This window comes from Apodemus sylvaticus, chromosome 14 (assembly GCF_947179515.1).
Source record: "Apodemus sylvaticus chromosome 14, mApoSyl1.1, whole genome shotgun sequence".
Taxonomy (NCBI): domain Eukaryota; kingdom Metazoa; phylum Chordata; class Mammalia; order Rodentia; family Muridae; genus Apodemus; species Apodemus sylvaticus.
The window spans coordinates 12,975,984-12,992,813 of record NC_067485.1 but is presented as its reverse complement, the minus strand read 5'-3'; the positions used below and the strand labels follow the sequence as shown (position 1 = coordinate 12,992,813).

Below are 16,830 nucleotides of genomic sequence, written 5' to 3'. Positions count from 1 at the left end.
CTGTTGTGATATTAGTAGTCATACAGAATACTATTTCTAGAAATAAGCTTCACCTAGCTTCCTGTACTGTTTCCAGGTTTGAGTCTGAAGCAGCTAACTAGGATCAAAGTTTGTGTGCTTCACATGTACTTAATACATCTTTCAGAGATGTGCTGAATATGGCATTTAAAATATTTTAGGTTTTCTATCATCCAATAACAGTAACCTTTGAGGTATCTGTGAAGATGATAGGGCCCTGCAACAGCAAATCTATCTGCACTGTGGTAACATCAGCCACTGGACAAAATTGCCCCATGCCCCTTCTGCCGCCAGGTCCAGTGCAAACAGTGGACACCTTTGGGTTGACTGTTACATTCTACCTAGCCAGGATTGGTACTAAGGTGACAAACACCAACCCCACATCAGGTTGGGACTACAACCTGCTTAGGACATTGAAACTGCTGAGTTCATAGGAGACTGACAGGAACATTTTACCGAACTTTGAACTCAAATTACTTAATCCTAAGCCTGCCAAATACAATATCAAGCTGGACATTGTGGAAAGCTTGGCAGAAATGTCTTCATCATTGTAAAGTTTTACTTTGTTAGAATTAAAATCTTTCCTTTTTATTTAGACAAAATGGGGGAAATGTAGGTTTATTTGTTTTTTTAAGCGATCAAAGGTTTTGCTTTGTTTGCAGGCCTAGGATAAGGCAAAGATTTTTTTTAAGCTTTATTTATGTATGTGAGTACACTGTCGCTGATCACACACACTGTGAACGCCCCCCCCCCCCAAGATTGTGTTATTAACTAGAAAAAAGTTTTTCTAGTTGTGGTGTGGCTCAACCCTAACTCACATCTTTAATCCAAGAGCTTTCTGTTTATTGTACACAAGATTAAATAGGTTGAGAGGTAGAACAACCAACCAGTTGACAGGAAGTGAACATGGGGGTTAAAGACAGAGTAAGAGGAAGTCAGGAGGATATATAGAGATGCACAGTAAGTAGAAGGAAGGGACATTCAGTTTGAGGGTTTTTGACTGGACATGGAAAGGAGAACTTTCTTTTGGGATATCAGCTGTAGAAGAAGGTCATCTGGGTGCTTTTCTCTGCCTCTCTGAGCTAGCAGGCCTTCACCCCAGCATCTGACTCCTGAGTCTTCATTGGAAAAATCAAATGATTAAGATTTTCTTAAAAACAACACAGCCTGGTGTGCATAGAGAGTCCCAGACCAGCCAGAGCTTCATAGTGAGAACCTGTTTCAAAAAAACAAAGACGATAAAGCTGATTACATACTGGAAAAAGTTATACATCCCTAGGCCCTTAATAGGAAAGGCAGACAAGAGTGGATTTGAATATCTGCCGCTACTACTTAGCTGTATAGTCCTTGGGTAAATGACCTGGTCACTCAAATTTGATTTTGCATGTATATAATGGAGATGACAATGCTATCCTGCAGTATCGTTGTGAAATTTAAGAAGTCATAGAAAAGTGACGTGTGTAATCAAGGAGACAAGATGATGGGATATAAATTTATTTTATAAGTATGGCTGTGTTTTGCCTGTACTGTATCTGTGTACCAGATATGTGTCTTATGCCTATGGAGACCAGAAAATGGCATTGAGTCCCCTGGTATTGGAATTACAGAAACTTGTAAGGCATCCATAGGATGCTGGGAGTCTAACCCAGTCCTCTTAACTACTGAGCCATCTCTCCAGCCCATTGGATGTACATTTAACCTGATGGCTATGGCTTCTTCCCAGATCCGGACTGCACAAAATCCTATTCTTAGGATTGTGTTGTAGTCTGGATCTGGACTGCAGATCTTAGGATTGTACCTTAGTTGGTTGTGTTCTGTAATGGAAGTTAGCTATGTTCTACAGGAGATTCCAAGACCCAGAAGCCCCATCAACTTCTTTAGCATTCCAATATAGCTTTATTTTCACAATGTTGCCTTTAAGATCAATAGTTTGATTCTAAACATCCTGTGTTTAGCCAAACCTTTCCTCTGAGGCCCAAAACTGCCCTCCCAATATCCGGAAAAATTCACACATAAATATGAATAAGTCTAATGGAAAATTTTTCTTTGGCCCATAAAAACAAAACTATCAAGCTAAGTTGCCTATTTTCTTTCCCTTTTAAAAGTGTAATTTTGAATGTTTTCTTAGTAAATTATGTCTGTCCTTGAGAGCCTTCTCTAATGAAACCATGAACCTTTGGGACTCCCAAGTTCAGTGACAAACACTCAGAGTGTTCTTAGTATCTGGGTCCTCATATTAACTTACAGTCTTGCTTAGCTTCTGTTGCAAATTATTCTGGAAATTTGCTTTTCCAAGCAAAGGTTGCTTTCAATTTGTTAAGGGTGGAATTTTCTCTACTACTCACCTGTCTTTATTGAATTGGAGGGCGAAAAATTCCATTGCATTCCCCACTTTTAGCATTTGGATGATTTATGAATCTATAGAAGTTGCCAGCTTTGACACTAGCAAAATGTTAACTAAAGAAAATAAACTAATACTTATGATGCATAGAAGTCTGGAGATATAGCTCAGGTGTAGAGAGCATTTACCCAATATACATAAGTTCCTGGATTCAATCACTAGCCCTGCAAACATATGAAGAAATATCAATGAAATGAAAAAGTAAAGTGATGTTCACTGTTAAAAGCTAAAACCTTAGATTTCTCAAAACAAGTTACTGGGCTCTCCTCTCACTCTTCCTCTCTTCTCACAATCTTTAACAGGACTTCATTGACTTAACGAGAGAAACCCGAACAAGGGCAAAAGACAGAAATGGACTCTGTGTGATTGATCTGACAAGAAATGAAGAAGAAAATAGGCCTATTGCCACTCTTGATTTGACTTTAGAACCTGTGGCTTCCTCTCAGAAGGAGCCATCCAGTCTTCAGACATGTACCAGTCTCTCTGGCAAAGAGGTAATGGAGGCCCATGGAGATAGAGGCTCTCAGCCTGAAGCACAGAGAACCATTAGCAATGATCCTGTAGATTTGGATTTGTTGGATGAAAACCTGTTTGAAGGTTCTCGGCGCCCTACATCCATCAGCCAGGACTCTATTTATCCACCAGAACCAAACTGTAGCTCAATCACATATAAAGGTGACCTTAGCTTCTTGACACGCCTACAGCTCTCTTCAGACGTTAACTCCTTTTCCTCCACAAGCAATCAGAGGGCCTCTTTGCCATGCCCACAGCAAGATGTGCCTTGTCAATCACAAGGCTTGCTATGCTCACTACAGGCCTTATCATGCCCACAAAGAGCTTCACCATGTCCACCACGAGCTTCTTCTTGCCCACCACAAGCCCTGTCATGCCCACCACAAGCTTTGTCATGTCCATCACAAACCTTGTCATGTCCATCACAAACCTTGTCATGCCCATCACAAACTGTGCAGTGCCAACTCCAAGCTTTGCCTCAACCACCCCAAGAAGTGCCATGCTCTACCCAAAATGTACCATGCTCTCAGCAGAATATGCCAAGCACACCTCAAGGCTTATCATGGCATCCTCGGCACACCCTATACCCATCCCAAGACACTCTGGGCCTACCTCAAGATGTTCCAGGCCGACCTCAAAACGTGTCATATCCACAAGATGTGACACAACTGCAAGACATGCCATGGTCACTGCAAGACATACCACTCTCACTACAAGACGTGCTACAGTCACTGCAAGATGTGCCACCATTGCTGGGAGATGTGCCACGGTCACCAGAAGTGATGCAGTTACCAGGGTATGTGACACAGTCATCAAGAGATGTGATTCAGTCACCAGCAGGTGTGATACAGTCATCAGGAGGTGTGCAGTCATCAGGATGTATGATGCAGTCAAGAGGAAATGTGACACAGTCATTAAGAAGTGTGATGCAGTCACCAGGAGGTGTGACACAGTCACTAAGAAGTGTGATGCAGTCACCAGGAGGTGTGATGCAGTCATCAAGATGTGTGATGCAGTCACCAGGAGGTGTGATGCAGTCATCAGGATGTATGATGCAGTCACCAGGAGGTGTGACACAGTCACTAAGAAGTGTGATGCAGTCATCAGGAGGTGTGACACAGTCACTAAGAAGTGTGATGCAGTCACCAAGAGGCGTGATGCAGTCACCAGGTATGACACAGTCACTAAGAAATGTACCACAGTCATCAAGAGATAGGATGCAGTCACCAGGAGGTGTGATACAGTCATCATCAGGTGTGCCATGGTCATCAAGAGATAGGATGCAGTCACCAGGACACGTGCTACCATCATCAGGAAATATGATACAGTCACCAGGAGGTATGTCACCGGCATCAGGAGATGCGATACAGTCACAAGGAGGTGTGCCACGGTCATCAAGAGATAGGATGCAGTCACCAGGACATGTGCCATCAGCATCAGGAGATGCAATACAATCACCAGGAGGTGTGTCACCAGCATCAGGAGATAGGATACAGTCACCAGGACGTGTGCCATCAGCATCAGGAGATGCAATACGGTCACAAGGAGGTGTGCCACAGTCATCAAGAGATAAGATGCAGTCACCAGGAGGTATGCCACCAGCATCTGGAGATATGATACAATCACCAGGAGGTGTGTCATCGGCATCAGGAGATTCGATGCAGCTACCAGGAGGTGTGCCACCATCATCTGGAGATGTGATACAGTCATTATCAGGTGTGCCGCGGTCATCAAGAGATAAGATGCAGTCACCAGGAGGTGTGCCACCATCATCTGGAGATGTGAAACAGTTACCAGGAGGTGTGCCATCGGCATCAGGAGATGTGATACAGTCATCATCAGGTGTGCCACAGTCATCAAGAGATAAGATGCAGTCACCAGGAGGTGTGCCACCATCATCTGGAGATGCAATACAGTCACCAGGAGATGTGTCACTGGCATCAGGAGATTTGATACAGTCAGCAGGAGGTGTGCCACAGTCAGCAGGAGATACGATACAGTCACCCGGAGGTGTGCCACCATCATCGAGAGATGTGATACAATCACCAAGAGGTGTGCCACAGTTACCTAGCAAACCATTGCAGTCACCAGGCAATATGTCAGAGTCACTTGGAGATACACCAAACTTATCAGGAGATGCGTCACACTCACCACAAGCATTACTGGACTTAGCAAGAGATAGGCCGAAGTCTTCCCCGAATGATGTGCAGAATCGTGATACTCCTATGGATATCTCGGCTCCATCCTCTCCAAGTTGCTCTGCTAACCCACATTCTCGACAGTCTGAATTTAAATTAGAAAAAGTTCCTTGGCTCACTATCACAGATAGCTCATCCAGAAAAGAGAGACCACTGCCACAGCTTACAAACCCTGGGTCTGCCCAGATACAAGGACAAATACCACAAGTTGGGGGATACAATAGACCTTGCCTGCATAGACTGAAATACTTCTTACGGCCTCCAGTACATCATCTCTTCTTCCAGACATTAATACCAGATAAAGATACACGAGAGGTAAGCTAACATACTCACCCCGCCTTGGTAACTATGTCTTTGATAATGTTACCATGATTAGAGTCCATGCATTAGAGAATGGGCCAAAGATAAACATTTTTTTTTAATTTAAAAAAAAAAAAACTTGAGGGGGGAAGTAGATCTGTGTTCAAATCGCAGCCCACACTTAAAACCCAGTAGTGTGCAAGTCACTTTTCTTTGTAAGCCTTGGCCTCCCTGTCTGGAAAGCAGAGGTAAAAACACAACTCAGGGCACTAAATGAGGTGATATGTGTGAAGTGCATTTTGTGTCTGATTTGTCATTGGCCTTTATCAAATTCTTGTCTTCCATTCCTTTATCCTCCTCTTCCTGAGCTCCATACATTCCCATATCACACAGAGAAGATTCTTGTCTCTTTAATGCCTCAAATTACTCCTTAGAATTTAGGAGTAGAAATTTAGTTTCAGAACTTCAATGAGGTTACCATTTCCCATTTGTCTTCATTGACCTCTGAGAATTTAATTAACTACATATGGACAAAAATGTTATAATCTCACAGCATGAAACCTTTCTGTTATCCAGACCTTCACCCCAACCTTTAAATATGTTTAAAGTGGTTCTGGGCCAGCCAAGTGGCTCAGGAGGTAAAGGCACTTGCTGCCAAGCCTGACAACTTGTATTCATGGCCACACCCACATGAAGGGAGTAGAGAACTGACTCCAATAAACTGTCCTCTGACCCTGCATTGTGGTATGCACGTGTCCTCAAACACACACATAACAAGGAAATATGTAAAATGTAATAGGAAGGTATTCCTCTGCAGGCGTGACACTCACATGTATATTTCTTTTCTTTTTTTTTTTAAAGATTTATTTTTTTATGTATATGAGTACACTGTAGCTGTACAGATGGTTGTGAGCCACCATGTGGTTGCTGGGAATTGAATTCAGGGTCTCTGGAAGACCAGTCAGTGCTCTTAACCGATGAGCCATCTCTCCAGCCCCTCACATGTACATTTCTATACCTAGACACATGTGCAGACACAAAATAAAAATAAATCTTTTTAAAAAGTGATGGTCGAATGTGTTAAAGTCACCCATCATGCTAGCAGACAGCATAATTCCATGTATTCCCTTCCCAATTGCCTTTTTATACATGACTGTTTAATTTTTTTTTTAGCAATTAGGATTTCTTTTTAAACATACGTATTTGTTATTGTTTTTGTCATTTATAGAATGTAATGGTTAAAAACCATGCATGGTGGAGGTACATGCCTGTAATTTTAGTGCTCAGGAGCTGGAGGCAAGAGGATGGAGAGTTCAAGACCAGCCCCACTACAAACATAGTACATTCCATCTCATCCTGAGCCATGTGATACCCTCTCAAAAAGGAAAGAGAAAGGGAAGAAGGGAGGGGAAAGAAAGTAGTACTCATTCTTCCAGCATGACAGCATGCTAAAGCTTTCTTGTCTGTATTAAGGTGTGTAGTATATCTTTGCCCCTACCCCTAAGTCTCTTGGCCTATAATCCCAGCATGTAGAAGGTGGAGGCAGGGCGATCAGGAGTGCAAAGCCCCTGCTCTTAGCTCTTTGGTGTTTTTCCTTTCTGTTACATTTGAATATGGATGAAGTCATGTCCTGTCTTTTAAATTCTAGAATTTAGAATTTCTGTCTTTTAATTTCCCCACATCATTAAGAAGTTTTCTTTTTTTAAGTAGAGCTTTCTTGTTTCTATTTAATAAAATATTTCAAATGCATAGAAAACATTGCTGTCTTCAACCTATTGCAGAACCTCTTGCTTTTAGGAAGTGTAGAACCTGTCCTGATGCCTATCTATCTCTTTGTCTCTACAGAGCAAGGGTCAGAAATTAGAACCCATCCCTCATCGAAGACTAAGAATGGTGACAAACACTATTGAAGAAAACTTCCCTTTGGGGACTGTGCAGTTTTTAATGGACTTTGTTTCACCCCAACATTACCCACCCAGAGAAATTGTGGCTCACATCATCCAGAAAATCCTGCTCAGTGGCTCTGAGACTGTGGATGTCCTCAAGGAGGCCTACATGCTTCTCATGAAAATTCAACAGTATGAACCATTACAGCTGGTTGGCCAAGTCTTCTAGGGAACCCAGATTCAGGGCACAACTTCCCATGTCTAAGCTTTTATTCAGCTGACCTGGGAGCTTCCTTAATGTTAACTGCAAGGGGACAGGAAACCCAATCAAAACTGGCTTCAATTGCTAGTAAAAGGACGTAATGACTTATTTTCACTAGAAACCCGGGAATGTTATTTGATACTGTTTTTATAAATGGCTTCTGGGACCCAGTTTTCAACCCTGCCTTGGTTCTATAGTGTTTATCTTCAGATTTTTATAGTATTTCAGGTTAGAAAATCAACTTCAGTAATTATACAAACTGAGTTGTGTTATAATTGTGTTAACATGACATGAGTCCATTTTTGAGACATTCATAGTGAATTAGAAAGTATTGTAATTAGCTCAACGAATCACATGCTTCATGCAGTCCTAGTAGGAAAAACTCTCTGGCAATGAGCTGGCCTTGCCAACGTGCTGTGGTCCTGGAGGGGAGGCTAGGTCGCTTATGATAAGAAGAGGCTTTTTGCCCCATTACCTTCTATATCCTTTCTGTCACTAAAGTCTCCAGAATCCTAATTGACATCACTTGACTTTCAGGCTGCATCCAGCCAATGCCAAGACAGTGGAGTGGGACTGGAAACTGCTCACCTATGTCATGGAGGAAGAGGTAACATAAATTATAAAGACATACCTTTTGCAGAGGAATTTTAAATTTGCATTTGTGTGTGGGTTTGAGTATGGGATGTATTTAGGAGCACTGTGGTGTGTATGGAAGTCAGAAGACAATTCCTTCCGCCTTTACCACTGACCCATCTCACTAGTCCACAGAGGAAAATTTAACTACAAAGTAGCAAAAAAACAAAAATAAAACTGTTAGTAATGTCTCTGTCATTATTTCCTCTTGATAGTCCTACCCTACCAAAAAATTGGTTTTAAACCATGCTGTCTCCCAACTCGTATTCATGCTTTCTCTACTTGAGAGCCCAAACTAAAAATATTATTAAAAGGGTTAGCGATACAGCTCAGTGGTAGAGCACATGCCTACCATGTATGAGGTCTGTGAGTTTAATCCCAAATACATAACATTAAGATGCTAGTAAATAAATGGAGAAAGAAAGTTTTAAGTCATAGCTATGGAAAGGATGAACAATCCTTGTGAATAACATTCAAGAGATCTTAGGAAACCATCAGAGTGATTAGTGATAAGACAGCCATGAGCTAGCACACAGGTGAAAGAGACTGCCATAGCCAGGGAGGGGACGCTTCACATTAGAGCACCACAGAACTTTGCTACTCAGAAAGGCAATCTATCTGCAGAGCAGTGTGAACGAGTTCTATAGATGGTGAGGAGGTTTCTGCTGAAACTCATTGTGTGAAATTGTCAGCTACTACACTCTGGAGCATGATAGGCAAAATGTCTCAAGGAATGGCATGACAAAAACAATCCAGAAAAGAAATTGTACTTTCTGTCTTTACTGACCTCCGAGTTTAGCTGTTAGCATTCTGTCTGTATATCCTAAGGTAATTCAACAAAGGAATTTCTACTTCTTGTCAATCAAACTATGAGTTTTAGGTATGAGGATAAAATAAAAGACGTGGGCTGCAAAGAAGGCTCAGTGATTAAGGACACTGGTTGGTCTTGCAGAGAACCCAGGTTCAATTCCCAGCACCCACATAGTGGCTCACATCCATCTGCGAGGTGGTTTGAATACAAATGACTCCCATATGATTGAATGCTTGGCCATAGGGAGTGGCACTATTAGGAGGTGTGGCCTTGGTGGAGTAAGTTTGGTCTTATTGGAGAAAGTGTATTGCTATGGAGGCGGGCTTTGAGGTCTCCTGTGCTCAAGCTACACGCAATGTGGCACACAGTCTCCTGCTGCTGCCTGTGGATCTAGATGTGGAACTCCCAGAGTTGCCTTAGTCACAGTGTCTGCTTACAGCAGTAAAACTCTAGGACAGTCTGAAACTCCAATTCCAAGGGATCTGACTCCTTCTGACCTCTGTGAATAACAAAAACACATGTGGTACACATACATACATGCAGGCAAAGATATTCATATATGCTAAATAAACAAATACATTTCCAGATATCCAGATATGCAGGAAATTGAAACTATATGCTCAGACACTGTTTCTCAGGAGGTTGAGTGCCAAAATGGGGACATATGGGGTCCCAGGCAAGGCCTTAAGAAGGAGGAGGGAGACATCAGCAAGATGGCAAACTAAGAAGCTCCAGGCCCTTGCTGTCCAATAGAGACACTGTGTTAACAACACATCTTACTTTTCTGTTGCTGTGATGAAATGCCATGGCCAAGGGCAACTTAGAAGGAAGGGTTTATTAACAACATATAACATCAGAGGGTAAGAGCCATCACCATTACAGCGGGAACATGGCGGCAGGCACACCCTTAGAGCAGCAGCTGAAATCTCTCATCTGGATCTACAAACAAGAATCAGGAGAGCCCCCTGGGAATGGAAGGGGGCACCCCGCCTCCGTGATACATCCTTCAACAAAACCACACCTCCTAGTACTTCCCAAACAGTTCCACTAACTGGGGACCAAGTATTCAAGTATATGAACCTACAGGGGCCAACCTCATTCAGACCACCACCTTTCATTTCCTGGCCGCCACAGTCTCACGGCCATATCATAATGCAAAAGACATTTTGTCCAACTTCAAAAACCCCATAGTCTTTCAGTCTTACCACCATTTAAAAGTCTAAAGTCTCTTCTGAGACTAAAGGCAGTCTCTTAAGTATAAGCCCCTATAATCTCTCTCTTTTTTTTTTTTTTGGTTTTTTTTGGATTTGGTTTTTTCGAGACAGGGTTTCTCTTTATAGCCCTGGCTATCCTGGAACTCACTCTGTAGACCAGGCTGGCCTCGAACTCAGAAATCCGCCTGCCTCTGCCTCCCAGAGTGCTGGGATTACAGGCGTGCGCCTATAATCTCAAAGCACACATTATACACTTCCCTTTACAATGGCACAGAATATACATTACCATTCCAAAAGAGGAAAGAGGGCCTAATGAGGAAACGCTGGACCACAGGGAAACAGCAGAGCAAACTCCACATCCTCTCCGACTTCGCTGCCTGCAGCATGCCTCTTCCTCTTGAGCCCGTCCATTGCTTGCATGCAAGTCCTGGCATCTCCGTGTAGTGCAGGCTTCACGCTCACAACTTGTGTAGTGACCTCTCAGGCTTCCATTCAGGGGCTCCCTTGATACACGGTTGCTCTCAGCAGCTCTCCTTAACTGTGGAGGAAGATTCACAGCCCTGTACTGTGTATCCTTTTTGCCTCTAAAGCCAAAACTCCATGGACAATAATGCCAAGTTTGTCTGCTTGCTTGGATGAAGCTGATCCCCTTGAATCACATTTGCAGCAGCTTCTATTACTGTTTTTTTTTTTTTAAGATTTATTTATTTATTATATGTAAGTACACTATAGCTGTCTTCCATCTTCAGATACCCCAGAAGAGGGCGTCAAATTTCATTACAGATGGTCATGAGCCACCATGTGGTTGCTGGGATTTGAGCTCAGGACTTCTGGAAGACCAGTCAGTGTTCTTAACTGCTGAGCCATTGCTCCAGCCCCTATTACTGCCGTGTGTGTGTGTGTGTGTGTGTGTGTGTGTGTGTGTGTGTGTGTGTGTGTTTGTGTTTTTTGGTTTTAAAGACAGGGTTTCTCTGTGTAGCCCTGGCTGTCCTGGAACTCACTCTGTAGACCAGGCTGGCCTCGAACTCATGACCACAAAGGTTCTCCATCTACAGAGGTAGTTTGTGCCATGCTCCGGTACTTCCCTCACTCAGTGTGGAAGCTAGACCTAGAGCAAAACCACTCCTTCCTCAGTTCCGTCCTAGAGGCAGGTTTACCATACTCCACATCTGTCTGGGGATTGCTGAGATTAGTTTTGCCCTGCCTGTGTCAGAGCACAGGCATAGTCTCACTGTGTTACAACTACTGAAAGTGCATGCAGGTCCATACGCAGGTAGCAGGGAAAGCAACGGATTATGAGGTTTGGGAAAAAACAGGAACAAGCCATTTGGGGGAATTAAAGAAAGTACAGTACTTAGAGGCTAGCAAGAGAGTTCATTGGGTAAAAATGTGATATCCTGAGTTCGATTCCCAGACATTTGTCACACTGCTCCTGGTGTTGCAGTCTGTCATCCCAGCACTGCTGTAGTGAGCACAGTTGAGAATGGAGACAAGGAGTCCCCCTGAGATTGGGAGTTAGGGAGACGGGAATAAACACGAAGGCAGGTGAGTCAAGGAGAAGGACGCAAAGGACTCTCAGAAGTTATTCTCTGACATTTAACTGTCACATAAAGTGGGTTTTACTAGAAAAGGGGCGACGGTTCCAGAATTTTATATAAATGTAACTTTTCTTCTCCTGTTGAAATAGTCGCCTCTGAGCTTACTGCCTCCACTGCTAACCTAAGCCTAGTTCTAGAAACTCCTAGCCTCCATACAGTCTAATCCAGGTCTAGAACGTTTTCAGCCTCTGAAATTTACTGCTGAATAGGCTCACTATTTCTAGTTCTTTCTGAATTCTAGCTGGCTGGTTCAACTCAGCTGTTCTGGCTCAAACTCTGAGCTGACTGATTCAATCTAACTACTCTCTTGTTGCCCCTGAGCTGCTCTGCTTAGCCTTGTTCTAACTTTTGTCAGTCTATTCTAATGTTCTGGCTCCTTCCCATTCTCTGGCTCATCCGTCTTCACCAGTGTCTAGCTTGTTCACTCTCTGACTGTTCTGGAAAACTGCCTCTTCTTTTCCTCACTTTTTTGCCTCTCTTTTCTGTGGTGCTCCCTTAGGTAGCCTCTTTTTCCTGTCTGTTCTTGTGAGAGCTGGGAATATCCTATTCTGTCAAATTTCTGATTAGTCACTTTGTCTGCTTTCAAACTTGGATGCTTCCTTCTACAAACCAACACTACACTCATTGTTTTGGATTAAGGGTGTGTCTATATTCCAGCCAGAGGGATTAAAAGTGAGTGCTAAGGGCTGAGCCACACCACAACTAGAAACAGGTTTGGTGGGTTTTTTTTTATTTGGTTGGTTTTTTTGTGTGTGTTGGAGGGGGGCGAGGTTTCAAGACAGGGTTTCTTTGTATAGCCCTGGCTGTCCTGGAACTCACTCTGTAGACCAGGCTGACCTTGAACTCAGAAATCTGCCTGCCTCTGCCTCCCAAGTGCTGGGATTAAAGGTGTGCGCCACCCCTGCCCAGCTGTTTTGTTTTTTGTTTGTTTGTTGTTGTTTTTTTTTTTAGTAAATAACAAAATCTTGGAGTTCACAGTGTGATCAAATATCCTGCAACAATTTCAAGCCACGCTGATTGCCAAATGCCTTAGCCTAAATAAATTCAATCTATACATACTAGAAAAGGTACTTTCTTCAAATAACTAATTCTCAAGAAAGGTTACTGCCCAAGAGTTCATTCTCTAAAAAATAAAAATAAAGCCCTTAGCTAGATTAAGAAAAAGGTACAAAATACTTAAATAAGAGATGAAAAAGGAGCTAGCACAGTTGGTGCCATGGAAGCATAGAAGTTCATTACAGATTAGTTTGAACAACTGTATGTCCCCCCCCCAAAAAAATGATCCTAGGAGAAATGGATAAATTTCTAGACATATATCTTCCTATAAGTAAATCATGAATAAACTATAACTACCACCTCCTGTGATCCTATAAATGCTCATACTAAAGGCTTTGTAGTGAAAAAACATAGAAATATAAGCAAGTGTTTTGTTTTACTCCCAGGTGTGGGGATATGGGGCTGTGTACAGCAGCTGACAATGATTTACCTGGTGCTCTGTCAAAGGTGTTATTTTGCCAATTGCAGATAGCTTTTTGGGATTATGTGACATTTGGAATTCTGGCAACTTTTCAGAGGGTACATAAATGCAAGGGCCCCTAGAGGCAGGATTGGTGGTTGTCAGTCAGTGGGGGCAGGGGTTGGTTGCTTTTTGTTAGTGCTCAAAGAAGAAACAAAAGGAAAGAAATTAGATTCAAGACTATCCCCCTACCCCCAATCCTCCTTTCTCTCTTATGAAGGGGGCTTAAAAAGGGAGAGTATAGGGGGTTAGGGGAGTGTGGCTCGGTGGCGTGGGGGAAGGTGTCCAGGTGGGCCCTTGCCTGGGCATCTCTGCCCCTGAGAGACCATACACACACAGGCATAGTATAGAATAGAGTTTATTCAGAGTAGGGATGGGAGTTAGTGGGAGAGAGAGAGAAGAGAGAATAGAGAGAGTAGAAAAGTGGAGTGGAGAGAGAGAGTGTGTAGAAAACTGGAGCGGAGGCTGGCCATGACCACATGGAGGGTGGGGGGAGAGCCCAAGGGGCAGAGAGGTGGGAGAATGGGAGAGCGGAGAGCAAAGAGGGAGAGGAGGGTCACTGTCACGTAGCTTCTCTTATAGTGGGCCAGATCTCTGGGGCGGGGCATACCTAGCTATTGCCAGGTAGGTGTGGGTGGAGCTTAGACAAAATACCAACATCTTATCTCGTGAGGCAGGTAAAGTCAGGAGGGTGTGGGTTGGGAAGGTGAGGACATAACGGGTAGGAACAAGAACCTACAAAGTAGCAAAGACCTGCTAAGAGATTTTGTTCCTAGTTTGTAGATTTGGTCCCTAAATAGTGACTAAATAGAGGGCAATAGTGGCACACACCATTAATCCCAGCATTCTGGAGGCAGAGGGAGGTGATCTCTGAATTTGAGGCCACCCTGGTCTACATAAAGAGTTTCAGGACATTGAGGGTTATCTTGAAAACAACAACAAAGTGAGGGAGTGATGGCTTTTAGTCCATTGGCTGGTTTATGGTTGATGGTGTTAGAGGAGGTTGGTACTGGCTTGAGGATGTTGGATGCAAGAAGCATTCTGGGACATTCCTTGGAAGAATGTATCTTATCCCACTGTGAGGTGGTCCTTTGGCCATGATGTGTCTTCCTTGCCAAGAACTAAAAGTGAAGAAAATCAAGAGGAAAGAAGGTAGCCATGACTGGGACAGAGAAGAGTGGGGAATGAACAGCTATTGTTTAGTCAGTTTTGCGGGCTGAAGCTTTTGTAACCTTGTGCATGCCTATGAGTAAGCTGAATACCAACTATATCAGACTGCCCTCACGGTGACAAATACTAACTATATCAGACTGCCCTCACGGTGACAAATACTAACTATATCAGACTGCCCTCACGGTGACAAATACTAACTATATCAGACTGCCCTCACGGTGACAAATACTAACTATATCAGACTGCCCTCACGGTGACAAATACTAAGTATATCAGACTGCCCTCACGGTGACAAATACCAACTATATCAGACTGCCCTCACGGTGACAAATACTTGAAAGAACGTAAAAAGACAGATTTATCTGAGCGCTTGGTTTCAGAGATTTCAGTCCATGGCTGGCTGGTTCTGTTGCACAGTGTAGTGAGGCAAGCATCCCAGCAGAAGAGCATGGCGGTGAGGGAAAGTGGCTTGCTTAATAATGTTCAAAAAGGGAAAGCTGGGCAGTGGTGGCACACGCCTGTGATCCCAGTACTTGGGAGGCAGACGCAGGCGGATTTCTGAGTTCGAGGCCAGCCTTGTCTACGGAATGAGTTCCAGGACAGCCAGGGTTACACAGAGAAACCCTAAAAACAAAAAAGGGGAGGGGAGAAAGGGGGACATGGACAAGTAAGAGCCCCCTCCCTCAGCAGGCTCACTTCTCTGCAGGCCCCCTCCCTCAGCAGGCACGCTCCCAGGGCCTAGACCCCATCTCCTTAAAGCTTCAAAGCTTCTAAAATAACACCAGCTGAGGACTCCTTCAAAACATGTGAAGGATATACATCCAAACTATTAACAGTATTTTAAAACGACTAAGATAGAAATTTAATCTAGTATGTATCTTACCATAGACTTTTAGGCAAGAATGTGAAGAAATAAGTCTGAATCATTGCTAGTGAGACTGTAAATGGTCCAGCCCCCTTAGGAAGCTGTTGGTAGTTTCTATTGCCATGACTCAGAATCCCTGTTGTCTCCCAGAACTCTTCTCTGATGCAGATAAACATGCTGACTCATGGCAGCCCACACTTTCCTGCCATCCAAGAGACTGAAAAGCAAGCCTGATTTCTCATTCCTTCTTCCTCAGGGACAAACGCTACCTGGACGAGTTCTCTTTCTACGCTACGTAGTGCAGACCCTGGAAGACGACTTCCAGCAGATCTTGAGGAGACAGCGGCAGCACCTGCAGCAGTCCATCGCAAACACTGTTCTGTCATGTGACAAACAGCCGCACAATGTCAGGTAATCAGATGCTAGAACTCTAGTGTGAGGAGAATACAGACTGCAGTTGTAACAAGTGAAGCACAGTGTGTCAGTCAGCTATGGTTGCCAGGACACCTGTGGAAAGACACTCGACACAGAAAGGATTTGTTTAAGTCCACAGATTCAGAGACGTGGATCTTCATGGCAGAAGCAGCCAGGAAGCAAAGGAGCTAAGAGGAAAGGGCCAAAGCAGCAAACAGCCCCAGGGCCACATGCCCCGTGATCCACTTCTCCAGAGAGGCCCTTCTGCTGTCTCACTATCACATTTGCCTATTCAGATTTTGTATCATCAGTAGATTGGAGCATTCCTTAGAGAAAAGTTTCATGCTTATGAGGTCCTCTCACAGACACTAGCCTGCTAGGTGCTTCTCAGTTGCTCAAGATAAACCTAGAGAGACTATAAGGGGGTGAGATTTTCCTCATTACTAAATACCATAAATGGGATAAATACCACCACTGTGGAGAATCCGAAGAAACTTCTCTAAATTGACCAGGCTGACTCCTCAATAACAAGGATTACTCCTTATTCTGAAGAATATATAGAAAGGAAAAGTTTTGAGAGCTCATATGTCTGAAAATACCTTTTTTCTCTCATGTTTTGACTAGTAAGTAGGCTAAATATTTTTAGTTTAGTTTACATATTTAAAAATAACTTTTATGCAAAACTTTAAGGGACTTGTCTTCTAGCTGCCATAGGTGCTGTTAAGAAATCAGAAGCAGGCTGGAGAGATGGCTCAGTGGTTAAGAACATTGACTGCCTTTCTAGAGAGTCTGGGTTTGATTCACAGCATCCACACAGCAACTCACAAGTATATGTAACCCCAGTTCTAGGAAATAGGACCCTGCCTTCTAGCTACTTGGTTACCAGGCACACATATGATGCACAGACATACTTGTAGGCAAAACAAGTATACACATAAAATGAAAAATAAAGAGCTGCCTAAATTTCATCAGTCATAACATATAGAAAAAAGTCGGATGGTGGTGGCACTATCCTTTAATTCCAGCAC

At 43.4% G+C, this 16,830-nt stretch overlaps 1 protein-coding gene across 2 annotated transcripts in view; it reads left to right on the top strand.

Annotated features, from left to right (window-relative positions):
* The window catches only part of Simc1 (SUMO interacting motifs containing 1), a 45,708-nt gene that overhangs the window by 17,293 nt on the left and 11,585 nt on the right, over positions 1 to 16,830 (top strand). Inside the window, exons 2-5 of one of the 2 annotated variants that reach the window (XM_052156244.1) lie at positions 2,722 to 5,445; positions 7,276 to 7,508; positions 8,116 to 8,185; positions 15,645 to 15,799. In XM_052156244.1, the coding sequence (XP_052012204.1) occupies positions 2,722 to 5,445; positions 7,276 to 7,508; positions 8,116 to 8,185; positions 15,645 to 15,799 (3,182 nt within the window). Of the gene's footprint in view, positions 1 to 2,721; positions 5,446 to 7,275; positions 7,509 to 8,115; positions 8,186 to 15,644; positions 15,800 to 16,830 lie in introns of those variants that run through there. The other variant, XM_052156245.1, reaches the window with a different exon arrangement.